We start from the raw sequence: 26,666 nt of genomic DNA, 5'->3' as shown, positions 1-26,666 counted from the left end.
TGTCAAATCAAATACCGGCACACTTCCTGGTAAAACACTTAAAAATAAAAGGGTGTGTTTGAAGAGAGAGAACATGTGTGTGTGTCTGTGTGTTTCTGCATGGCTGCGTGTCCAGTGACTGTCAGTGTCGCTGTGTACGCATCAGTGTCTCCACACCCTCACCTCTCAGCCAGCACCTCAAGAGGGGTTTTTCCCTGAGCCCAGCTCCTCACCATCCAGCCTGAGTCCATGGCTGCCAGGAAACCTCGAGCGATGCCAGTGCCCATGGGCCAGAAGGGCTGGAGACAAGAGCGAACACCACATTCAACAACCAAATATGGCCACAGAAGAACCAAGGATATAAAAAAGCAAAAGGAGCAGGACCGAGAGGCAAAGAACAATTTCACCAGTTCAGTGTAGTAAAACATGGTCTCATGGAAAGCTTTAAAACCTTCTGCCGTCTCTCACCTCTAACAGGCTGTCGCCCACGAGCGCCACCAGCAGCTTGTGACCATGGCGTTGGCGCACCATGGCGGCATTCTCTGAAGCGTACATGCAGGTGAAGTCAAACATGGCTACGTCGGGCTGGCCGTAGTGGTTGATGGCAAAGTCCAGAGTGGGCAGCTGGTGGTTGGTGGAGAAATCGGCAGCCTCACGGGCATAAGACAGCAGGGCAGCCTGATCCACGTTAGCCCTGGACAGCAGCAGCTCCGTGTCTGCATAGTCCTGCAGGAGTGATAAGAGAGATGAGATTAAAAGAGGCTTTCAAATGAAAGCAGATATATCCAGAGAAAAGGGATGAAACCCTTACAACTGGAAGAATCAGCAGTTCTGAAAGCAGCAAGAGTTTTCAAACTAAACAAAGCTATGCAACGCTTACTCAGCATATACAAGAAATTTCTTGGCAGCTAACACGGAAAGCTAAAAATGTGGAGAAACAAGTGATGAGACATGACAAGCTGTCCTGACACATGTATGAAAACAGACAAGGCACAGACAAGGCTGTTATTTTGTTACTGCACTTACGCCACAGTCACGAGCCAAAGGGAGAAAGGCAGGCTGTCTGTGGGCAGTTTAACTGACTAATGGTTAGATCGGTACGGTTAGGATCATTATCTGGGAGCACAGTGTTAAGCACAGACATTATTACCACGGTTACCTATAGTTTAATATACATAGTGTACTAATTTAGAGCAATGGTAAAAACCATTGACTGGATGTTTGTGTGCAATACCAACACCAGCTAAAAAGCACCAGATGACTCCCTTCCCTTGGAAATAAAGACAGAACTTGGACAGCACCATTGCTACCCTTCACCTGGTATAGTCTGTGTTTGTAAAAAGTCTGTGAGCTACAGCAAACTTGTTTGCATATTTATTTCTGATCACAATGCCAACACGATCAAGACACTGAAACAACATTATCAGCTGTAAATGGGCTGTAATGTTATCATTTAGATTAACAACCCGGATACAGACTGCTTGTTAACTCACAGAGGAAATAAGGGCCAAAGTGACTCAGTTCCACTGACGCTGCCTTTATCTGAGAGGTTATTCAGACTATGTTAAGTATTCTAATGTACATGGAAGAGCAATTAAAAGCTAATGAAATAAGTGACATTAAAATTTGGTGATAATAACATTGTAACTGAAAAAACAAAGCCTCAGTATGATGGAGGAATAACTTATTACTATATTAAAAACTAAAAAAAGGAGAAAATATATCAAGAATCCTACAAAATGAGCCTGTGGACTAAGGTATAAGTTACAGCCCCTTTAAGAATTCACTGCGCTACAAAGCAGCCCAAGCACTTGCAGTGGAATGAAGTGTGCAGCTCACAAGCCTCTCCAACATGTAGCATCAAATCACTGCATGCTTTCAAAGTGACATGTTTTCATAGAGGGCGGTGAGAGGCACATTCTTCCATCTTCAAGCTCCCTGGTTGTCCAGTGCCAGGCTGATGGCAGGGAGGTGAGCGAGGGGAAGGGCAGGGTAGTGGAAGATATGAACGGCCGTTTTCTGATTTGCAGCGCTGCCTTGGACTGTGTGGACTCGCCACCCTTCTGCCATCCCTTCCACCCTTCCTCTATCCCTTTCCAAGGGGCAGGACAGAGGCGATTTCACTGCTATAAAAGGATCTGTCGAGGACTTTGTATTTAAAGGGAACTCCCAGAAGTTACTACACCAGTAAATTTGGATTTTCATTAACATGTGCCCACATACTCCAAATCCCCTCTGGCTTCAGACCTCAATGTACACCAAAACCTTATTAATGTCATCAGCTCACCATGAAAACACACACACTTGCATACACATGTAGAATGAATGTGCTTATCATTCAGACAGCTAAAATGATCTGATGAGGAGTGATAACTGTTACTAGGTTTGAAAAACACTAATTTAAGAGAATTTTAGGGCAATTTAGAATCCACACAATCACAGCGCACCTTCAGCTGTGTTTGTACATGAAGACAGACATGCAAAAAGGGTTTTTCCGGTTTCCTGTGGAAAGTGGCCAAGGAAAGGAAACCACCGAGTATAGTGAGGACACAAACATTCAGGCAGTGTGCTTGAGTTGGCAGTTTGTTCCTGAACACAGTTGGCTTGGTTAGATCATTAGTGCGATACTGAGCAAAAACAAAAGGAGAATAAAAGACCGAGAGAATGAAAGAGACAAAAAAAAACAAGAGAGGGACAGACTTCTGATTTTGTCAGACTGTGCGTGCATACAGTATAGCTTTTATGTATACTACAGAACAAAATGAGATTCAACAATTGCCTGTCAAACACACACACACACACACACACCACACTGAGCTCTCTGGGCTTTGATCACTCACATTCAGAATGACTCCTTTCTCCAGCAGGCTCTGTTTTTTGGCAGTCATCACAAAGTAGTGCGTGTCATCCTTGTAGTAGACAATGTTTTCCAGGTCAATACCTACAAAGCCCAAGAGAAAGACGTATTGTCACATACCAAACAGCAATTTTCCTTCCTTGGCTATTGCTATAGCTGACTGTCATGTCATCATTAGAGGAGAAATTACACGTCTCAAAGCACATAACCAAGGCCCCAGGAACAACGTCATGTCAGCAATAAACTGGAGCAGGATTGGCAGCAGACCTGATGTTAAGCGTTCTAATTGGATGAGCTGGCAAATTCAGGACTGTGATCCAAGGACAGGCTGCAGTATGCGTCCTGTTTATCTTCACTTTACCAAAACATTCCTTGGCATCCACTGCTTCCAGAAAGTAGTTTGTGAATCTTAAAATCTTTAAAAAAAAAACCCCAAATTTATTACAGTTACTGTGAGAAAAGAACATCAAGCCCCCGTACCTGTTGCTTCTCTGAGGTCTTGAAAGAACTTCTGGTTGAAGATGAAGGCCACCCCGCTGATCTCTTCAACCTTTGCCTCTGCTGTCGTGTTCCTGTTGATGAAGTTAGCAGTGATGGCGATGGCAAGCTTGCCCCGGAACTCCTTACGCCGAAACCCTGAGGAAAATTACAAGGAGGTTGAGGAGGCAGAGCTCAAGGTCAGGAATCAGTGTGCGCAGACACAAGCTGTGAGACCATAAATCTAAAAATTATTCTCAAACAACCAGATGTTCTGTGTCATGACAACAGAAACAGCTTTCTAGTTTTTCATGCTGTGTGATTGTAGTTCATGGATATCCCAGAGGGAGCCTGCTGCTTCCCCTCATTGATGCAGCAGTCAGTAGTACAGATAGGGGTCATGGTACTCTACTCCACAGGGGTTCCCTCCACCAGTGTGGCTGTGTGCAATGCCCCCACACTCATAGAGGAAACAGACCGCCAATTCAACAATTCCCATTCTGCTGAGAGAGCCGGAACACAGCAGCCAGACACAAACAAATACAGACACACACACACACACACTGATGGGCACAAATGCTCATTTATACATGAGCAACGGAGTGAGGTCAGGCACCCAACCACAGCTGTACACAAGTGAGATCATAATCGCTCTGACTAACCTCCAAGTCCGCTCAGAAAAAAAACAAATAGTGCTGTTTGTGCGGTGCCCGGTGTAGTCAAGGAAAACTGCATTACTCATGCATTTCTCCCAGTCAGTGCATGTGGACTTGCCTGGTAGCGTGTTTCTCCTTCCATCTGCTCCAATGATGACATCAAACTCCAGCTCGTTGACAGGGTGTGTCCTGGGGTGGACCTCAGCCCTCCAACCTATCCCTACGAAAAAACAGCATGTGCAATCAGACAGAAATGCATGTACAGAGCCAGCTTAGAGCCTCTGTCAGATTGTTCTCTAGCAAAACACATGTTCAGTTTCCATTCATTTTTCCTTGGCTTGTCTGGCTTAACAGCAGTTTGACTGACTTACTTTCGGTCTCTTGATCTTCTGGGGGCTCGATTAGACCCTTGAACTCTACATTTACATGGATCTCAATGCCCAGCAGGAGAGCCATTTTGAGCAGCATGAGCTGAAGCTGACGGATACCTACAGCACAATACAGAGAAGGAAAGAAAACTTGAATAACATTAGAACTACAAAACCCAGAAATGCATCCTCCAAAGGCATACAACACATCAAATCACTTCCTGCAGGCAAGTATAGCTATATATAGTATATTAGTAGTGTAAGCACAGGAAAGCAAAATTTGTCATATGTACTCACTGATATGATCGATAGCACCAGCACAGAACTTTCCATAGAACTTCTTGGCCCCGAGGCCCCTGAGGTCCTGGATAGTGAAGGGCCAGAGGTGCAGCACATTGTTCCTTGAGAAGGCATCTCTCTTCTCCAGCAGCACCACTTTGGCCCCCAGAAAAGCCAGTTCGATGGCTGTGCGTAAGCCGCATGGTCCCGCACCAATGATCAGACACTACATACAGGGAGAGGCAGATGGTATAGAACAGCTGTAAAACCTATATCTACCATATACATGTAAACAAAGTCAGGACAGTGGACTCAGTGTCCATCATTTGCACCTATTCAGACTGCACCCCGACACAATACACTAACACTTACTCTCACTTTAACAACATGTTTAATTCCTATTTATTTCATTTATTCATTTTATTTTATTTTATGTTTATGTCTTAGTCCCTTGGTTTTTAGCTCCAGTGTTTCCTCATGGGGGCCCCCCACACTGCTAGCTACTCTTGGTCTACTGAGGGGGGCGCTGCCGAGGGGACGGCTCTGGCCTGGATGGCTGGAGGCCTCTGCACCTTGGTGTGGGACCTCCTGTCTGCCTGGGTCGGGGTGGTCTTGGGCGGCGCTCCCTAGTCATGGGCCGGGGGCCCTCTCAGTGTGGATGGCCCCCAAAGGTGGCTTATTCCTTACCTTGTCCGTATGGGTGTGTGCGCGGGTGTGTGTGTGCGTGTCTGTGCGTGTGTGTCTCTATATGTCTCTGCATGTATTTATGGGGGCGGGAGGGCTGGGTTTTCTTCTTTGTTGTTTTTAGCCTCTGTGAGGCACTTTGTGTTGCTTTTTAAGAATGAAAAGGGCCATATAAATAAAGTTTGATTGATTGATTGATTGATTGATTGATTGATTGAGTTATTTATAAAGCAACAGCTTATTTTAAGCAATAGTTGCTTAAAATAAGAAACTATTACTTGCTTTAAACTAATCTAAGCAAAGCTAATTTAAACTAAGATAAATCAAGCTAAAAGCTACTGTAGCTAAGACAAACTAAGCTAAGACTAGACAACATAACATAACATAGCATAACACAAGGAAACATAAAGTAAGTGAAGGTAAGATAACTTAAGCAAAGATAAGTCAGGATAAAATAAGCAAATGCAGCTAAGACAGGCTAGACTAAGAAATAACAAAATAAGACAACACTAAACTAAGCTAAGATAACTTAAGCAAAGGTACATTAATTTAAATAAGCTAATATGGCAAAGACAAAATAAGATAAGACAACACAACACAACATAACATGAGGTAACATAAATTAAGCTAAGATAACTTTAGCAAAGATAAGTCAAACTAAAATAAGCAAACATAGCTAAGGCGAGTTAAGATAAGATAAGACAAGAATTATAGTTCACAGCTGCACTAGTCTTTTAATTCAACAGCAGCCAATTTAACTTTTACATATAAATTGACGAGATTCGTCTCCATAACGTAACTGAAAAGGTGTCTCTGCAGTGTCCTTTCAAATAATGCAATCACATGCTGTTCTGGCTAGTAAATAGAAGCATGACATTACATGATTCCTTGAACTCAAGGATCAATTTTTAGCTCCTACTGCACTGAAGCCACCAACAAGCACAACCACTACAGTTCGCAATGATCCAGGCTTACCTTTGAGTTGGCACAAGCACGGCCCTTCTTGTATTCCTTCTGGCCGGCCCTTTTGTCTAACTTTGCCCACAGCGCCTTGGCCTTCCAGTAGTTGAGTTTGGACTTGAGCTTATGATAGAAGATCCTGGACTCGGTGGGCTTGACGTCCAGGTGGTCACACAGCTCCTGGAAGGCCTTGAGCGTGCCCTTGCAGGTGGTCGCCTGGACGAAGTTGTCGAACAGGACGTGGGACTTGTTCACCCCATCTCCTCCAGTTGCGCCGACACCTCCATCCCCCATGGTCCAGACTCACACAGGGCTGTCAGGGCCCTTCACCCCCTCAGACAGGGGTCTCTGGGTCCAGCCCCAGCCCTGAAAGACGCACTCTCTCTTGGGGGGCTCTAACTCCCAGCCTCAGGCATCTTCATTCTGTCAGCAAGAGAAATAACACTCAGTGAATTATGGGAGACAATTCAACCTTCTGCTACAATGTTTAGTACTGTATAAAACATCACTACATGTTGAAATTGGGCAGAATAGCAAACCTATAAGATTACAGCTTTGAAATGCTTGAATGATACAGTATCAACACTGTCCAATGCAACGTAAACAAAAAGTCAAATTAGATGCAAGGAACCAAGGAAAGATTGCCTTTTAATGAAATGGGCCCTGATTTTCTCTAACTAGACAATCACACTTATGGTAGCTGGTCAGACAAGTGATCAAAGCAGCAACTGAGGACAAAGACCAGGTCATTTAAGGTCTTGCTGTCATTCTACTGCAGAGACATGACTTCTAACAACCTCTTATCTGTCTAGGAATGAGGGTGCCGGACACAGTAAGGGCACTGAACCCACACAAAGCTAAACAGGAAACACGCGGAACATATGTGTATATGTCTGTGTGGCACAAATCACTTCAGGCAGGCTCCAGACATAGGAAAAAGCCAGTTCATCCCAAAACACTGAAACAAAACACAATCCTCGTCATGCAAGGAAACAATCTGGCAAGAGCATCTAGAAGCCAGACAGCACATCGGACCATTTTATCCACCGTACACCCCTGGATTGCTATAGCTTCCTCATTAACCAATGGGTAGGACTTGACTTGTGCTGTTCTTCTACCTGCTATGACTTGCAGCAGTGCTGCTTTATGTGTTCTGCCTTTTCACCCCCTGGAGGGCGAGATAATTCATGTTGTTTGGCATCTGGGGCTCAGCTGTCATGACTGGAATGTCTTGAAAATATTTAGGAGCATGAGCAGCTTTTAAAAGTCAGCATTACTCAAAATCAGTGCAAGTATAAAAAAAGAAGACAATGGAAAAGAAGAGGATGAAAGATAACTGCAAAGCGCTAAGAGAAAAGTGGTAACGACTGCAAAAAACCTTGTTTTGTCCAGTCTATTTGTTGAATTAGACATTTTCAGTCAAGCAGTGGCTCTGGTTTGCATTAGCAAGAGCTAAACAATGGCTCAGCAAATAGGATATGTAACCCTCAGAAGTTTATTATGGCAGGATAAACCCCTTGAGGTGTATCATCTTGTTCTCAAGGGGGTTCATTGGCTAGCCTGGCTCCATCGGCAACAATATCTATCAACCAGTACCTGTAATGTGTTACTATCTCAGTTTTGGGACAGAGCTTTAGAGGTAATGGTAGGTATGTTTTGCTACCTTTGCATAGAACCAGTCTAGCAGTTTCACTGTTCCCAACCACAGCTAAATTAAACTCCACTTCATATCTATCATATAGACGTGAGAATGGTGTCAATCTACTCATAAAACCTTTTACAAGAAAGTGGGTTAGTGTGTTTTCCAAAATGTCAATCTATCTCTTCCAAGATTATACAGCATGTATGTGGAAAAAAAACCTCATCTATCTAGGCAGCGTCCAGACTTGCATCAGTACATTTTCATTTCCAGGGCGGATTATTATAACACTTCATAATGCCACTGATCAAGATAGAGATTGTCAATAATAGAGAGATTAAACATTTGTGTGTGGGACTTAATCTTTCGCTCTAAGGGCTGAATCACCAATCAGGTGAAGACACGACTCCTGAGGAACACACATCAGTATTTACACTATTAGCCACTTTCTCTGTAAAAACTTGAGCTTTGTACTCCACTGTCCAGGATGTTGAGCTAGTTCATGAAAACCAATGCAGTCCCAGTCCCAGTGGCAACACATGATGAAAGGGAGGCAGGTACAGAGGTCATCTGGCCTCCTTTACACACCCTGCCAACTCCTCACTGCATGAAAACAGCAGGCTCTGGGTTTGGCTCTGCCTCAGTCAGACAGGATCAAGGCTCAAGGGTGCAGTGCCAGCACAGACGGAAAGGGCCTCTTCTAGCACAAGCATTTAGATAACCCACTGCATCGTATCCTCTGTGAGGGAACATGCATGGCTTCACTATCACCTCAAAAAATGTTCTACACAGGCTGCAAGGTCCATCTGCACCTGCAGCAGTTGTGGTCTGTGGTTATGTACGGTATGTGCACACTCGCGTGCAGATAAATCATCTGTGGCAGAACCGACCGTAGTGTCATTTTAGTAGCTTATATGCAAAATGCTGTCAAGCACTAGACCTTCTGTATGACAGTCAAGATCAAACAAACAGTGATCCTGTGATCGATTGGGTGCCGTAGGAAACAACGTTCATTACAAATGACCCAGCGGATGGTGCTTAATTTGCTCGTCAATAATAATGACTGTGGGATCGAAAATAGGCAAGGCAAATACATAAACATCACTCAAATAGTTAGCAGGCATCTGAAGCTGGTTCCTGTTTATCTCCAAAAGGACGCAGGATGCTGCGGTTGATTGCAGAGCAGACTGAGGTGCAGTCAGGCTTGCAGTTTCTTTAGTGTGTAGCAAGTCCTGGGAGGCCATTGAGATAGAAGACAGGTCAGGGTTATTTTCCACACAGAAATGGGCCACTGTATTCATGTCAGAGTCTCAGTAACTGTATTCCCAGCCTGTGGCATCACATCCTAGCAGTGTGAAACTGGAAGAGCAAGCCATGAGAGTCAGGTGCAACAAGTGTAGCAGCAGATGAATTGGTAAGTGAGAATTTTTGGTATATTTGCTTGAAGCATAGCTTAAACCATTGATTTTACAGGGTCTCTCATACATATATGGGAGTTTCTCTTAAAATCTTTATGTTCAGGAACCAGTCTGTAATCTGTATGACATCACCTGACAATTTGCTATCAAGCCCAAAAATCCTGACAGGAGCATCTTCAAAGTAAGGTTTGAAACTTCGGCTCTGAATTCTTACAATCTGCTCTTCAACTTAATGGCACAAGACAAGGAAAGAGGTCACAGTTCATCAGTACTGAGAGTTTTATGAGGCAGAGTAGGGGAAAGCAGGTCATCTCTAACTCTGAAAAAGAAGCCAGATCAAACAGAGCAGGAGCGTGCTGGGATGGTCTCAGACGGGCAATAATTCACTTCACAGTGAAATCAAACCTTTATAAGGAGAGCTAACTTCAGGCTCTTGCGATGCTAGCCTCCTCATTCATAGCGGGGACAGAAGTGATTCCCTCTGTGGGCTTTTCATTTTACTGTAAAAACACAGTTTATGGCGACACATCAAAAGTCAGGCCTGGGAGATGAGAAGATACTGTCACCTTTACGACACACATCTGAGACAGGTAGCAGTAAACATCTCACACGCTCTGAGGTCTTTGAAGAAAATGGGTGTGCAACTACTGACTGTCATGCTGTGTCAGTGTGTGTCTGCGTGTGTGTGTGTGGATGTGTGTGAGAGACGGCCAAAGGTTGTGCTGCTCAAGCTGGTCTGCTGTGATATACTACACCCTGATCCATCTTAATGACAACGATAAAGCTGGCCTTTAATTTGAGTAATAGTTGCCTCCTGCAGAGACCCATGTGCCCACTCAACAGGAAATGTTGCCCCATGTGTTCCTGTCAGGCAGAGAGTGGTGACAGAAACACCAAACACGTGACGGATTATCCCACTGACAGTACTACACCTAGATTACTAGATTACCAGAGTGCAAACGTGGCATTAATAGCTTCAAGTCAGCAGGCCTGTCAACCGATATTCTAAATCAAATATATTAAATATATATGTCCAGTGATTAACTTCGATTTTTAACTTTTTTTACTGGGAAAAAATCGTTGATGGGTGACACACTTAAATCAGGTGAAAATAATTCCAGCTCTACACGCCGTTCCCCCCGCTGCTTCTCTGATATCCCGCCTCCCTTCCGCTCCTCCCAGTTCAGAGAACGACTCAGTGAATTTTTTTCAGTGAAGCTTTTGGTGACTTTTATTTTGTTTCTGTGGCATTTGAATGAAGTGTGTTTTACAATAATAAAATGAGTGTTTCTGTGAATGGAGTCTGGTGGCTTTGGCGAGAGCGATACAACGGCTGTTTTTGCTTAAACATAACGGATGTTACTCTTTAACAAGAAGGTCAATCTGTAAGGATCTTTTCCATAATACTGTCAGACACTTCAAACAATCTGAGTCTGTTCGTGGCAAAAACAAACACTTTCAGTGGACGTACGCTGACAGTGCGCAAAAGCCCACTGAGATTACATTGCAGCCTGTTTCGTGGTTGCTGGTTGCAGCCATCAGTTATGGAGACACATAAACATAGGAAAAAACAGTCCATAATCAGATAATACGTGACCCAAACTTCTCCCATTTTCTCCCCCCAAAAAAGGTCAATGCAAAGATAAGTGTGCTTGAATAAAGTTAACGCTCTAGTATTGTGTGTTCATGGGGACGCTTCGGTGGAGTTTGGGTGCCCAACAAGGAGCTTTCAGACGACCACATTCTGACAGAGACAGTGTTACTGTGTTATTAGCTGAACCTCAAGCTCCAGCAGCTTCTCAGCTCTCTGCTTTCAAATGTGAAATCATTTGAAGCCACATTAAAGTTGCGGCAAGTTGAACCAGAAAGAGGAAACACTGTGCAAGAAGAAAAGCTGCTATGACGTGTGAATGTGCTGCTGAGTGTGAGAACTCCTTCAGACATCTGGAGAGAGGTTTCAGGACATGAAAGGAAAACAAAAAGAAGAGAACATATTTACTCTGCTGTTTAACACTGAACCAGTTGATGTGTCTGACAACCTACGACATGAAATCACTGAGCTGCAAAGCATCAGCGAGCTCAAAGCTGTGTACAACAACCTCCCTCTGCTGGAGTTCTGGAAACTGCATGTACGATTTTCTCATTCTGAGGAGACGTGCATGTTTGGGAAAAACTATTACTGTGAGCAGCTTTTTTCAAAACTGACCCTGAAGACTCAGCTCTGCTCAAGACTGACTGATTCAAACCTGGAAAACCAGCTGAGTAGCATCATCATCATCATCATTATCATCATCATCATCAATATCTGACCTCAGATGCACAAGCAGTTGTAGCCGTCACAGAGATTTGTGTGATACATGTGTTAGATAATTTAGTATGGCCATGGGTGATGCCAAGGGGGGGCCAGGGGGGCCAAGGCCACCCTGATAGAATTGCTGACCCCCTGAGCAAGCACCCCTCCCACCTCCCCCCGCCCTTATATGCATAATAAGCTTCTCAGGTAGTGCCCGATCAACCCTAACCATAACCCATGAAAGGATGTTCTAAAAACTGAATGATGGGTAAAAGGTTCACCACCCCTGTTCTGTTTCCTTCAACAAAAAAACGTAATTTGCAACCAAACCGTTTTAAGTGGATACTGAAAAGAGGAAAAACAAACAAACAGCTTTGGCTCAGCACGCACTCACAATCTTCAGACATCTGGATGAGCAGCAGGATTTCACACATTCACAGACTTCACACAGGAATTACACACATGCATGCAAACCCTTCCACACACAGCATCCCCCCGGTGTGCACACACACACACACACACACACACACACACACATACATACGCACGCACGCAGACGCACAGAGCATGTCTTACCCGTTGTATTACATCATCCTCTAATCTAAAAATAGACACAGCCACCAGGCTATAGGACAGCATTGCTTTAATGTACTGTAAACACTGCCACTAGCAGTAGTTCTAAATAACAGATTACAAATAAGAATTGATTTCCAAGTGTGGATAAACAAAGTCTACTGTAAATTAACATTAATCAAATCTTGTAGTGGCTTGTGTGTTTTGCTTAGTTATTTTGTTGCAAGTCTGGTCTCAGTTGAAAAAACATCATGGGAAGCCACACTGGTCCATGTTTTTATTTTGCCTGCATCTGATTTAATTTTCATTCCAGGATCAAAGCCACAGACCTAAAAACAAATACATAAAAGCGACAGAGAAGAGACAATAACATGGTGCCCAAAACACAACAACAGAATACCAAGGATGACCAGAGGAGTTTGGTGTGGTGCGCTATAATGCAGACAAGCTTTGAGCAAGCTGCTCACCAGCCATAGCAGCATTAACGCACATCCCTCAGATGCCATCTTGAATATTGCAAAAACTATTTAAATTAATAGCGTGAAATTTTACACATTACCTGGTGATTATTTTGCACATTCCTGCATAACTGTTCAGACTTTTCATTTAAATAGCAGCCATATTGTACATATTGTTTCTACAATACATTTTTCCTGTTATTGTCATGTTTTTTCTTGTTACGCTTCGTGACTTGCCTTGCTTTGATCTTCCTTTAAATTTTCTCATGCTATATTTATTGTTACACATGCACCAATATACCGAGACAAATTCCTTGTATGTGAAAGGCTTCTCGGCAATAAACCTGACTCTGATTCTGAATACCTGGGATGACCGGGCTGACGGTAAGCTTGTGTCTGTGTCAGTGTCTACCCTGAAATAGCAGGTTTGTCCTCCCTCGTTTCACCCTGGGGATGAAAGTAATATCTCAGTCCGTCTGCTCCTCTCATCCATCAGGAGACTTGGCACGAAGCAGCAGAGAGTGCAGGATGCAATGTGATCTTTCTGCCTGAGCAGTGGGTATCTTTACAGTAATGGATTTATAAGCAGATCCTGCAGTCTATCGAACTCATAGCAGACCACACCCGAATTAGCAGCTCTAAAAGCAAGTAATAATAGCAGGTTTGACTGTTTTGTGTATGCGTATTTCTTCCTGTTTGCCGCAAGAACGCTGCAGCTTTGTCTTTGTTCTTGACAGTTAATGATCACCTCAGCACCCGCGTTGTACTCATTATGACAGTCACTGGAGATGAGTATATTACAGTTTGACTACAGTGCTAATTACAGAGAAATGCAGCAGCAGGTGTAGTCTATTCAAGGGCTGCCTGCTGGCTGGAAATAGATCATGCTGACAACGAAAGCGGAGTAGTTATTCGTTGGTCATTATGTGTGCAACATTTAGGCTAGCAATTGGGAAAAGTTCACAATGAAACACTGTAAAATGAAGATAAATCTTTAAAAGAATGAGCTCTTCACTTATATTTGGAAATCCAAATATCACTGGGGGCGGGAACGTCTGGCCTCTGGAGACAGTTTGATCTGGCCCACGAGGCAATTCATAATGACAAAAACAGCAACTTAGAAATACAAAAAATAATCTCTACAAGCAACAATTGTTTGCCATGAAAGAAAGTAACTTAAATAGTCGACTAACACGTCCTTCAGGTGGTCCCTGAACACAACATGCACGTAGCAGTCAGGTTGATGTCACATCAACATGCATCGTGGCAACTGTCAGGAGAAGTAGATGCAGTATGTCGCTCTTTCCAAGAGAGATGCACAAGCAATAATCTTTTGTTGAAGTAAAGGGCAAGTCAAGGAAGTGAACATATTGACTCTGCTGTTTGATGTGGAACCAGCTGATGTGTTTGACAACCTACAATATGAAATCACTGAGCTGCAAAGCTACGACGAGCTCAAAGCTGTGTGCTGTCTATACCTTTGTACAGTCAGGCTAGCTGTTTCCCTCTGCTTTCAGTCTGTATGCTAAGCTAAGTTTTATTAATCTTCTCATCTCACTCTTGAAAAGAAAGCAGACTCTCTCTTTAAATATCAATAAGACAAGATGAGCCTTCATTAATCCCACAACTGGGAAATTTGCAGTGCTACATCAGCAAAGGGCTCGTAATAGTGAGAAGCATAAAAACAAAAAAACAAATGATACATAAATAAACAATATCAGTAAAACAGATAATAGTTGTATTCACAATATTGCACATAGGAAATATTGATATTGCCCAGTAGAGGTGGGTGATTTTAGTGCTGGGTGGTATAACGGTTCACACCGAATACTGGTGTATGTTTTTGTTATGATATGAATTTTTAATATACCGCCACACCGGTGTATTTCATTACACAACATTCGGAACGCTGCGCCGCGCGACACTGTTTCAGACGGGACCGTTTTCAAGGTTGCGCTTCTAAACAAGCATGGTGCGAGGCGTCGTGAGGGTAAACTGTAGTGCTCTGGTGTTATGTTACGGTGAAGATGGATGGGATAGACATTGAAAGTTCTACTAGTAGAACATGATGACACAGAAGAACTTGTGCCAAAAAGAGGAGCTGTGCCTGTCGTTTGGAGGGGCTGAAGTTGTCGCCGGAGGCGGCAACACGAGCAATTTGCTCCACCATCTTAGCGGCAAGCATGTCTCGGAATATCAAGAATGTATGAAGTGTAGATCAGCACCCTCCATATCAGCAGGTAACACGGGAAAAGAAAAAGAAAAAAATCAAGCCAAATGTCACGTGTGTGCTAGAGGGATCGAGTACAAACTATCACTACCCACCAAGCCAAAGACATGGGCCCGCTTAACAGGCAGATGATCAAGATATGGGATAACAGGTATGAAATACCGAGCAGAAAATACTTGTACCAATTAACCTGTTCAATATGAGCGCCGCCTGTACAGGGGGCAGCGTGAGATGCGCGCAGTTCAGATGGTCAATGCTCACACTATGAAGCACCAACCCTAACTTGTAGTGTACCAGAATGACGGGGAGAGACTCAGCTAAAAGCCTCTACCAAACATTGCCACCCAAACGAAACATAATTCATACCCCAAGAAACTATATGGACTTGTACCAAAAAGACAAAACTAGCGGATGTCCACTTTAGAGCATCTGCTCTTTTCACCACTTCACACAAACCACACAAGCCTGGTATCACATGAAAGCAGAGAGCCTGCTGATCACGAAGATGTCTGCCTCCTCACTGTGCAACAGCAAGCTAGCAGTCAAAGAGAAGCAAAGAAAAAAAACTTTGCTAAATCATACAGTATATCTTACCTTTGCTGTTTTGTGGTCAAAAGTCATATTTCAGCTCAAAAAAACGCTGCTAATGTCTCTTCCTATGACTCTGCGTTAGTTTGAGATCAATAACGAAGATCCTGGTTGTTTACATTAAGAGGAGGGGGTTTCTAGAGTGGGGGGAGCGCTCTTCATGTGATATACTATCTCTGGGGTTACTTCCTTCTGGATCGTCATTGGTATTTCAATGGTGAATTTGGGCGCTGCCCCTCGATTCTCTTGACTCTGACTGGTTGATAGAGGTGTTGATCATCAAACCTGACCAGTGTAACTGTGCTGTTAGTTTCAGTGCTCCGTCTCGTTTACACATGAATGGACAGACAGAGGACTCTGCTGAGCATCTATAAAACTGCTCAGGTTCATTTTTGTAGGCTGTACTTTTGCACAGTTACTCATCAGATATTAATTTACTAATTCTAGATGAATTTGGCTACTATCCCATGATTTAAAGGTGATTTTCACTCTATATAATGTTTGTTTGTTTTTTCAATCTACTCAATCTACTGCAGTTAATCCTCTCTCAACCACTAGAAAATGTCGTGAACACCCGATTATGCATGAAAAAAAAAAAACGTCATATACTGTGAAGCCATTATCATTTTAAAAAATAACGTGATATACATCTTTGGTCATACCGCCCAGCACTATCTTGCACTCAAACAGTTATCTTGTACTCAGTAACTGGGTAAACTGGGTACCAATTATGATATAAAGTCTGAACCACATACAGTCATTCCAAAGTCCCTCATAGATTTAGTAGCCCAAGGAGATGCCGGTCCTCATCAAAGGAGTCTGAGTGTGTCTGCCCTGTGCACAGCTGTGCATGACAATTAAGGTGCAAGCAAGATACAGGAAAACAAGTCCATTCATAAAATCGGGCCGTTTCCCACGTACTTGAAAGCATCAGGCGGTGATTTCTTCAAGCAGAGTCTTTTATTCATATTTCAAAAGGACTTAGGCTTTGTCAGGGGTGCTCATCATATCTGTGTCTGCCTGTAAACTGGAGTTAAACAAAGGAAGGGAATTCAGAGCCTCGGGTCAAAGTCAGAGGTATTATCCAGAATGGAGTCTATAAACAGTTTGTCTAAACCAGGAGATCAAAAACTGGTAGAAATACTTTAAAATGAGAGTAATAATGGCTTGTCACTGCAGTGTCAACAGAATGATAATACACGTGCAGCCTTAAGTCAACAAAGGTGAATGAATAGGCCTGTTCTGCCCATCTTCTCTGCTCCTCAGTCATGAACCAAATGATTTCATCTTCTCTTTACTCAGTCGTAAGCGTTCACTACCTTAAAGCCAAATGATTGACTATGTCATTTGATTAGGTGTGTGTGTGTGTGTGTGTGTGTGTTAATCTGCTGACCATGACACCACAGATGTACTCATCTACTGATTAAAGGAACATCCTGCATGATCAAAGCTGCTCATTGACCATTGTCCTGACTGAACAACACATTATGACGTGCCTATTGTGCTGACATTGCTCTGATGGTAATGTCATCCCATCTACAACATAATGTATTGTATATAACATGACAACTTTGTCTGTTCTGGGCTCACTTCTTGCCGTCTCACAGTCAGATACACAAAATTGCCAGAACATATGTTATAGCCCAGATATGTTCATTATGTCGTCTATGCAAAGCACTGCGCTCAGATCAGCCTCTCATACATGTACACAGGTCGGTTCACATGAGCAGACAAAAGCCTCAGAGCTTGCAAGATACACAAACATTTCATGACTGAAACTCGACTTGCTTCTGGCAGACGCCGTCTCCAAACCATCTGGCTTTTGAATCACTTCAGCTCCCTCTGACAGTCTGACTGCTTCGTGCAGCCGAGCACTTCATGTAAGCTCCCACAACTGATGCAGATTTTCACCGACTCCAGCAACAGACCAGCCCCTGAGCCAGCGAACAGACGAGCTCCATGTTGTCCTCTCTTTAACGCTGAACAGACCAACGCATTAATACTCAGCACAGTGGAAAAACATCATGTTCTCAGTCAAATTCATCACATCTGAGGCCTCCTGGGACTCAGGGAAACCAGCATTTGAAGTACAACATGTGCATGTAGCATCTTCTGTGCTGCCGGTCTTCTCCGTCTGTCCTGTTAATGACTGGAAGCTTCCAGTGAAGCATAAATGACCCTTCGAATGGAGCCTCTCTATTGCTGGGCATAGTGGAGGCAATTTAAAAGTGCAGCGTAGACAGTAAGTTACCCTGCTGATGTAATTAGTTTCTAAGTCAACTCTTCTTTCTTACTGCATGCAAACTGGCAACCATGATATCATTTTGTTCACACTCTTGGAAAAAAATATATACTTTGCAGGCTCGAAAATTGTGTTTTTTAATTACATTTATCATGAAATATTCACATTTTCCCAGAAGTCACACATTATATACAAGAAACCTCCAGTATATCCAGTGTATCTGCACGGTCGTGCAGACCTGCAGTGTAACCAACACATATTCTGATCAAATAATATAAGTGAAAATAAATGACTTGGGGCTCCATGTTTACAAAAGAGTGATGAACAATACAAATTTGAGATGACCCTTCAAAAATGAGTCATTTTATGAAGTGATGTCTGCCCACAGACTCGAGCTGTGGCCACTGACTTCTAGCTGTTACACTGCTTCCCATGTTTATTTGTGTAAATCACTAAGAAGAAAGCAAAAACACTTCACAGATGACACTGTATGATCAGTAAGAATTGAATATAAATGATATTGTATGTATTTGTTCTGCTCATTTATATAGTAAGAGGTGTTTTGTCCCAGTTTACACTCGACCTCCTGAAACTCTGTCATATAAAAGGCTGAAGTGACTGTAGGTTAGAGGTCGTACAGTAAGATTAATGCTGCTCCAAGTCAGCTCGGTTGTCAAGCCAATCCTCAACTCTGCCCAAAAAAAAGAGAGGGCTGAATCTGAGCCATATTACATTTCTGAATCTATTATCAGACTTCTTCCAACCATGACAGGGGGATTTCAAACGGATTGGTTTATGTACAAAATATCACATCCAATTTAAAAAAAAAAAAGAACTGAAAATCTCCCTCTGAGCCGACTCAGGGGACTATTTCCTGATGACAAAGGGTCTTTCTTATGAAATTCATATTAGCAGCAGCTTCAAGGGAGCCTGAGCCTGTGCCCAGACTGCTTGTTTATGGGTGTCAAACACGGCCGATTAGCGCTGCCTGCCAGCACTTGCTGCAGTTATTTGATTTAGGAAACCTCTCAAATTCCAACTTGAATGCCACTTGTCCCACCTTCATGCTTTTCATAACAAGAGCAGAGCAGGTTACGCAGCTATGCAGCCACGAACACAGTGAACCACAGGAGGTGATGGAGCCTTAATACAAGAACAATGTAAAGCACAGCTATTAATAGCAGCCCTCATAATAAAAAATCTTCATGGATTTTAACATTTGGTTATCTCTGCTGTCGATTTGCATATTTCACGCCACTGGATCCGAGTACTCAGATCATTCCTCCCAGCCAACTAGGAAGTGTAATCTGAGACCGGCAGTCAAACACAGTCAACACAGACTCGTCTGCGAGCTTTAGTCATGACCGTTGTGGAATGGAGGCATGCAGGAGAATAGGAGAGGATGCCTGAGACTGCCCACAGGACCTGTTCCTCACACTTTCTTATGTAACAGACGAGACGTCAAATAGAAAATCTAAATAATCAAAAGCTGGATACAAATTAGGCCCATAGTGCATCCAATAATATCCAACATGTCAATCAGAGTGGCTCTATTTTTGTTCCTGACAAACCAAACATCTCAAATTGATTCATTTGTGTGTGTGTGTGTGTGTGTGTGTGTGTGTGTTCAGACATGAAGGATGATGGACAGGAAGACAAACAGCTGGGCCGAGAATAAAAACTAACCTTCGAGGCCTCATAACGAGATCACACATTAAACACACAGCGGCTAACCCAAGGTATGTTTCTCATCTTGGCGGGCCATGGGAAACTACAGCACAGCTCCGTCCCGCTCCTGCCTTCCCCGTATTAATTACAAAGCTAATAGTTAAGCTTTGAGGAGACTCAGCAAACAGCATGAGTTGCAGCCTGTGTGGATGGCTGCTGAACGCAACAAGCAGGCAGGAAATGAGTGAAGACAGAATGAGCAATGAAGCCATGTTCCTGCGACTGACACTGTGCGATTTCCAGCCAGGGTTGACTGAACTCAGAGGGAGGAATGCTTGGCTATGATGCTATAAATAGTTCCTATAATATTGCAGATTTCGTCTATGACGTTTGACAATTTGATTCTTTTTGAGGACAAATATCACACTAAAGAAAAGTGACATGTCGATGAGCATCGGCCTCTTTTTATTTCAAATACCAATTTGGGACATGCAAACAAGGCATTACCTGATGTCAACATGCAGAAAAGACATACACACCAGAAAAATCTGTTATATTCTGATGTTAGCCATTATTCCAAAGGAACAAAGTAAAACACTGTCGAAACAACGATGTCCCACATGCTGTCTACCATGTGGACCTGGGCCTTCATTCAAGATTCATTCTTTCCAGATTTCCCAACATCAGTGGCTCATCTGAAATCATTTTATCGTCAATATCGTTTGACAAGACCAAAGACACCAATGGCCGCCTTTCCAAGCCTTGCTAGGACATGCAGCAGTGACACACAGCCAACACAGGCCGTAATCCCGTCATATCCTCACTTGCTTTCTCTAATCTCAGTGCGTGGGCGTTGTTGTGAGCAGTTCAGATGGTAAACAAGTTGCGGGATGTGTGGGGATTGTAAAATGAGGGATTGAGCTAGAGAATGAGCTACTGGCAGTCCTATCTGCAACAGGACTGACTGGCCAACACCCCTACCTACCCTCGAGAGACCTGCAGATGCCTGGACCTTTCTCCACGGCTCAGACGTCCTCAGATTTGGACGTGTGACAGCTTGTTAGAGTGAAGTAAAGCTGCTGAGAACGAGGCAACATTCACACGGAATTAACTACAAGAGTGAAGACCCAGATATCTCATGGCTTGACTGCAAACTCAGCAGGGTTTCCTTTGGTCTGCGTGGCTTCAGACTGTATCTCAGATTCATCATCATCATCATTAGACCTGCTTCTTTTCAGAATTACCAGATGATTGATACCCTGAAACTGGGGATTGTGGAGAGTAGGTATATCACCTGGGCAAAGGTCTACCCTCTTTGGTATGAAAAGGGTTTAGTCAATGAGTATATACAGCTAAAACTCATTACTCAGTGTTAGCTTTAACTCAGGCAGGAACAGAAATCTCCTGTTTGCACTGTTACATTACTTCTGCATCGTTCTGCAACTCAAATTCACTTGATTCTGTTCAGTTGCATAACTAATCAATGATTTACAAACTGTGCAAAAAATGGTCACTTTTTTGTCAAACATATAGTAAGCCACACTTGTGCCACTGCCATAACTTGAGAAAACTCCAAAAAGCTCATTTCCAAGTCAAACCCAACATGAAAAACTATGAATACACCCCAAAGTGAGGCGGCTGAATAAAGTCTAGATTACATGCAAGTGTACAACAACTAGCATGAGATTATGGAAGATTGGCTTTCTTTCAAGCCTCACGTGGCTCAATCATTTCACTTCCATCGTGCAAGCTCCACTAAAGAGTTCAGCACACCCAGGACCAGAGGAAGGTCGGCCTTCCTGTGTGAACGGAGCAGAGCTGCACAGCGATCCTGCAGGAAGGTAACTGAACACCCACACCAAGCCATGCAGCACAGGGATAGCTCCACAGCAGAGAGACAGAAAACAGATTCCTCCCAAATCACCCTTCAATCCCTGTCACATACAGTATTACAAGGTGCAGGTGGTGGGCGAATCAAGTGTTTGACAGGTGCAGCAGAGATTACATTCAAACAGGCGATGAAAACTTGAAGTACTTGGCTATAAGACATGTTTCAATAAATAAACAGAAACAGGTGGGGGTGGGGGGATTAGCTGGAGGGAAGGGGGAGTAGATGTACCATAGAAGCAGAGTCCCGATGAATTAACTCCAGCGTGAGAAGTCACAAGCCTTAATAAATGGCTGCAGGAAATCCAGAGTATTTTGTTGTCATAGAAGCAAGAGAGATACAAAGTGGAGGCTAGAACTGATGAAATTCAGGGTGAAATTTCTTTCAAACAAAAACACTTATAACCTTAAACGTCCATCGGCTGAGCAGCTGCAATGTGCTTCCTGAAAAGGGCAAGCTGTTATAAAGAACATAAAGGTGTGTCAGAGTAAGGGATGTGCACAATGACTCAACTAGTCGATTAAACAACCTTGTAAGTTGATACCAGACATGCTTGTCATTTAAACTTATTATTACACTTCTATCACATCTATGCACACATTTCAATTACACGATAATGTTCAGAATGCATGGCGGGGTTTCTGTGTTTCTACAGAGAAAATCTGTCAGTCAGACATATTCAAATCTCTTTGGTCATAACGTTCAGGGGAAATAATACCTCTCGCCGCTCTATCGATTCAGGGAATTGAGGGTGAATTTTGACCAAACCAGAGCTGGCGGTGATTGTTGCAACAGTAAAAAGATGAACCAAAATGGTTTTGGTGAATTTTATTTTGTTTCTGTCGAGTTTGAATGAAGTGTGATTTCCCTACGATAAAATCACTGTTTCTGAGAATCTGCCTGGTGGCTTTGGAGGGAGTTTTTTCTGAGGAAAACCCTGATGCACAGCACAAAGTGCCACACATTTCAGCAGCATATAAAATGTGATTTAGTTACTGAAGAATGTGATTAACAGTTGTAATATATGAATACTTTTTGGACAATTTTTTACCATATAGACTCAATTGTGCTCAATTTTGACTGTTTTCTGAGTATTCCCGTTCTGTAAGACTAGTCGACTAGTCTAAATTTGAACTTCTGTCAGGCACATTAGTCATTAGGAACATTCTTTGTCAGAATAAGACCTGACTAGATGAATCCATCAGGCTACCCCAGCCTGATATTTAGTAAGACCAGTGGGTGTTAGCACTCTCTCGTCAACTGGAGTACAGAGGCATGGTTTATTTATTATGCAGATCCCAGAGTTCAGACTTCAACAGGTGAGGTGGTGTCGTGGTGAATGGTGTCCGCTAACATCCAAAATACTAACACAGGTAGCAGAGGCAGACTGATCATCCTCTCCATCAGCCAGCGTTCACACTTTGAAATGTTATTTTAAACAGCTTAGCCAATACGGATGCGATAAATTCTCTAAATCTGTGCGATAGTCACTGAAATTAGACCCCAATGTCAGTCATCTCCTCCAGTGTGATATTCAGCATAATATTAAACAAACTTACGAGAAGAATACAATGTTGACATTAACAACAAACTCCAGTTCAGCGGACCAAAACAGCTCATCTTGTGATTCAGCACTCTCTAAGCATGATGATCAGCAGTTCCAGCAGCATACACATAGCTGAGACAAACACGACAAAGTCATGTGGCCAAAGGTTGTATTTGAGCTCCATACTGTAGGTCTTTGTCAGTAGCCCCCCGTTTGCAAAGCTGAGTAGTTAAACCTTGTGTTTGAGTAACAAACACGAAGGCCAGAAATGTGTTGTGTATTAGGTTGGAGATGGCTAACTGAGGGTATTGGTTTGATGTGACAAAGGTTAGCGTAAGGATCAGTTAGTCACACAAAGGCTAAAGAGTGAAAACATGGAGAGTTCTGGCAGCCTAATGGTTAAAACGCCTCCCATTGAACTGCAGAGAATACGAATGTACATCCAACACTCACTCTCCTTTCAGCTTTGTTTTGGTCTCCTCCAACTCCAAACTCCTCAGTAACTGCTAAATTATCCAATTAGGTCACCTGCTAGTGCCCTTCTTTGTCCGCCTGCTGTTTGGTGCAGGCAGGTACTGCCCAGGTGTTAATATTGTGGGCTAAAAAGGACTGGAAACCTCCGTGAAGCAGAGGGAACTGCAGATTCGGGTGATCGTTCACTCTGGTTTCTTCACTTCAAGCAGCACCTTTCATAATTAAAGTGACTCAACTGGTGATTAAAGAATATTGATAAGTGGACCTTTAAAAATGTAGATGGTAGCAGCCTCCTTCATGACATGGGCTTAAGCAACAGGTTGCAATAAATAAAGCTTCATTTAGCCATTGACCTACAACAATTTGGATAAGCCTTCATTGGTACTTTGATGTGAATGATTGGAGACAGACAGATCAGATGACATCCAGGTTTCAATTCATGAGTCACCTAACATGACAACCTATGAGCTTCTGCAAATATGTTTTACAACTACAATAGAAAATACTTTGTTATTCCTCAGCATGACTATAAACAAGATTGCACGGCTCTGCTATAGCGTTCAAGGGTCAGGAGTCGTGTGAAGTATAAGCAGTCTCACTGGCTTGGCCTCAGGAATGCATTTGCCACAGTGGCCTCTTCTGACCTGCAAGGTAGAAGAAACGGCCAAGAAGTAAGTCTTTAATCTGGAGCTGTGAGAAATCACCAAACAAATGGACCGGGGCCAAACTTAGTAAGTCATACATACAACTTCAACCAGTGGCTTTGCTGTTAGTCCTCCAAATCCGATCTGCATAACACCAAGTCTTGATGTTAAAAATGCACTGGTACATGAAGAAGGAGAATGAGACCGTTTAATCAGACATCTCGCAGGTCCTCACAGGAGCGCAAAACTTTAGGAAACAGGACAGAAATTATATCTTGACACCAGTCTTGAGTTTCAAGCTTTCAGATACATATTCATTCTTGAATCAGGAACACAACATCCGTAATGATATCTAAATGGCTTCAGCAGTGAGGAATGACCTTATTCAGTAGAGGACATAGTTGACGGGATAACATGATAATTGTCCTTCAAATACGCTGATTTCCGCTCACTAAGTGCTTGCTGCTGAACGTCACCCTCAAATAGTTAACAACATTCCATTAGCATTAGTTTCAGACATCTCTCCTTTCAAGGACTTACTGCAGACTAGACCTGCTACAATATGCATGTCGGTTTGAGATCTACGGGGGCCTGCAAGCTTCTGATGAGTCAACCACAGCAACAGACCACTGGGCCTGATAGTTGGAATACAGCCGCTCATGACACAGCCGGCGCTGCCATCAGAGGGCTTCCTTCCTTCTGCCCTTTCATCTGGCAGAGTTTCCAAATGCATGGTACTTTGTTGGGTCACGGGGGGTCAGAGCTAGACGGGAACTCACTCTCTCCCTCTGAGAGCCAATCAGCGAGGGATCAGGGTGACTCAGCTTCACTTTTCTCTCTGTACATTCATGCTACCTTCCATGGGTGCAGTGGACGGCAACAGTATCTGATAAACATGCTCGAGTGTCAAATCTGCCTGGTAAACTTTATGCTGGGCATCTTCCAGATATTTATGATCATGAGTCCATGAGTCAGGTTTGTCACAAGGAACCAGCTTTTTTATGGTGCTTTTCCTTAGTAACATGGCCTGTCTTCAAACAGGATAGAAGGGTAGGACAAAACACGGGTATGTTGGACTACTGAACATGGACGAAAGCAAGAGACCTGACTGTTCCTTATGTATAAACTGCAGCATCCAGAACTTCACCTGTGTATGTTTTTAACAGAAGACATATGCCGTGAAACTAGGACTGGAAAAAATCCTTCATCTCAGTATATCTTGTTTTTCATCACAACATCAATATATGTTTTGATATGTTACATTTTGTAGACATTTAATCCCAAAACTGAGATGAGAATGTCTGTTTTTGGCTACTCAATTTAATACCTGTAATATCAAGATAAAATGATGATGAATAAAGTTGAAGTTTGCATACACCATAACTAAACAGATTTAAACTCAGTTTTTCACAATTCCTGACATTTAATTCTGGTAAACACACCCTGTTTGAGGTCAGTTATGACTTAAATGCTCAGGGTCACTGTCCATGTGAAAGACCCTTTGCCAACAAGCTTTAACTTCCTGGCCGATGTCTTTAGATGTTGCGATGAACAAGTTACCTTCAGGTGTTTGGAAAGTGTTACCAACATGAACCAGACTCGTGGAGGTCAGACCGATTCCACAAAACCACCCGTGAGACCGTCACAAAACTGTCTTTCCATCGACAGACGACAACCTTCATCAGCTCTGTCTTATGCTGAGTCAGCCACCGAGCAAACATCCTCCTCCTTCTCTGCGCCACATCCTGATCTCCTCGGAGGGAAACCGTGAGTTATGTTAACACATGCAGCTTAACATCCCAATCAGCATCTGCCTGGCCTGCCACACCAAGTGACCTCAGAGACCATGTCCAGAGCCAGGAACTGAAACTGCTTGGCTCTAAAAGGAGGGAGGTGGATGAGATGCAGCAACGGTCAGTGTCACTGATCAATAGAGCATCTTCAGTCAACACAGCAGAGATGACAGAAGACACTGTCACGGTCAGACTGTTCAGGTGGTCGGTCAACTCAGGGTTTGCTATATTTCCTATTATACATACAAAGCAGATACTGACATCACTTGTATTTTAGCGGTTTCTTACACAGCATTCAAATTACTCACGTTGTTCTATATTGTTATTGAGTAAAATATCGAAATGCTTATGTAAAAAATAATGCACACACTTCCAGAACATAGAAATGTTCCCCACAAAATGCCACCAGAACAACAGGTTTTCTCTTCTAAGAGTCCAATCAAGAACATGCAATCCACTGATGTTTTACTACAAAAAAAAAAAACACATGTAACCAAAAGCAATCCAGCATCTTCACAAACTCAACGTGCTCGCATGTATGAGGCATATCTGCTTTACTCTCATTCAGCAATACCACGTGACATTTATTAATATAATAACGACAAACTTCCTGGGTAAAAATAAAATGAAGATCTAACTGTAAGTGTCTGGGAGTGAATATTGCCACCATGCAGCACATTCCTCAGGCTGTCCCTTCCGATCTGTACCAGGCTGAGAGCTCGACCGAATCAAAGACGGGGTTGGCAGATGATCACTGATGCACCATTAAACCAATGTGCATGTAATATGCTGATAGAAAATGTCAGGCTTATTACAGGGCCGTTGTTAAGTCGTCAGTTGCTCTATTAAAACCACCAGACCGTGACATTCCCAAACGTGCAGAGGTGCAGTCCGCGGATCCAAGGGTAACGTTCAAAAATGCACCGTGTTTGTCAAGCGATCGGAGGGAATA

The 26,666-nt window shown here is 43.1% G+C and overlaps 1 protein-coding gene across 8 annotated transcripts in view; it reads right to left on the bottom strand.

The window, feature by feature from the left end:
* Nucleotides 1–26,666, bottom strand: part of mical3a (microtubule associated monooxygenase, calponin and LIM domain containing 3a) — a 91,825-nt gene that overhangs the window by 40,811 nt on the left and 24,348 nt on the right. For all 8 annotated transcript variants that reach the window (XM_076732921.1, XM_076732922.1, XM_076732916.1 and 5 more), the window contains exons 2-9: nucleotides 6,276–6,683; nucleotides 4,635–4,842; nucleotides 4,341–4,457; nucleotides 4,088–4,189; nucleotides 3,317–3,472; nucleotides 2,820–2,920; nucleotides 448–705; nucleotides 163–278 (exon numbers count right to left, since the gene is read on the bottom strand). In XM_076732921.1, the coding sequence (XP_076589036.1) occupies nucleotides 163–278; nucleotides 448–705; nucleotides 2,820–2,920; nucleotides 3,317–3,472; nucleotides 4,088–4,189; nucleotides 4,341–4,457; nucleotides 4,635–4,842; nucleotides 6,276–6,554 (1,337 nt within the window). In that variant the 5' untranslated portion in view covers nucleotides 6,555–6,683. The remainder of the gene's footprint in view (nucleotides 1–162; nucleotides 279–447; nucleotides 706–2,819; nucleotides 2,921–3,316; nucleotides 3,473–4,087; nucleotides 4,190–4,340; nucleotides 4,458–4,634; nucleotides 4,843–6,275; nucleotides 6,684–26,666) is intronic.

The sequence above is a fragment of the Chaetodon auriga genome, chromosome 6 (genome assembly GCF_051107435.1).
Source record: "Chaetodon auriga isolate fChaAug3 chromosome 6, fChaAug3.hap1, whole genome shotgun sequence".
NCBI lineage: Eukaryota > Metazoa > Chordata > Actinopteri > Chaetodontiformes > Chaetodontidae > Chaetodon > Chaetodon auriga.
The sequence above is the reverse complement of the archived record's forward strand: the minus strand, read 5'-3'. Positions and strand labels throughout refer to the sequence as shown.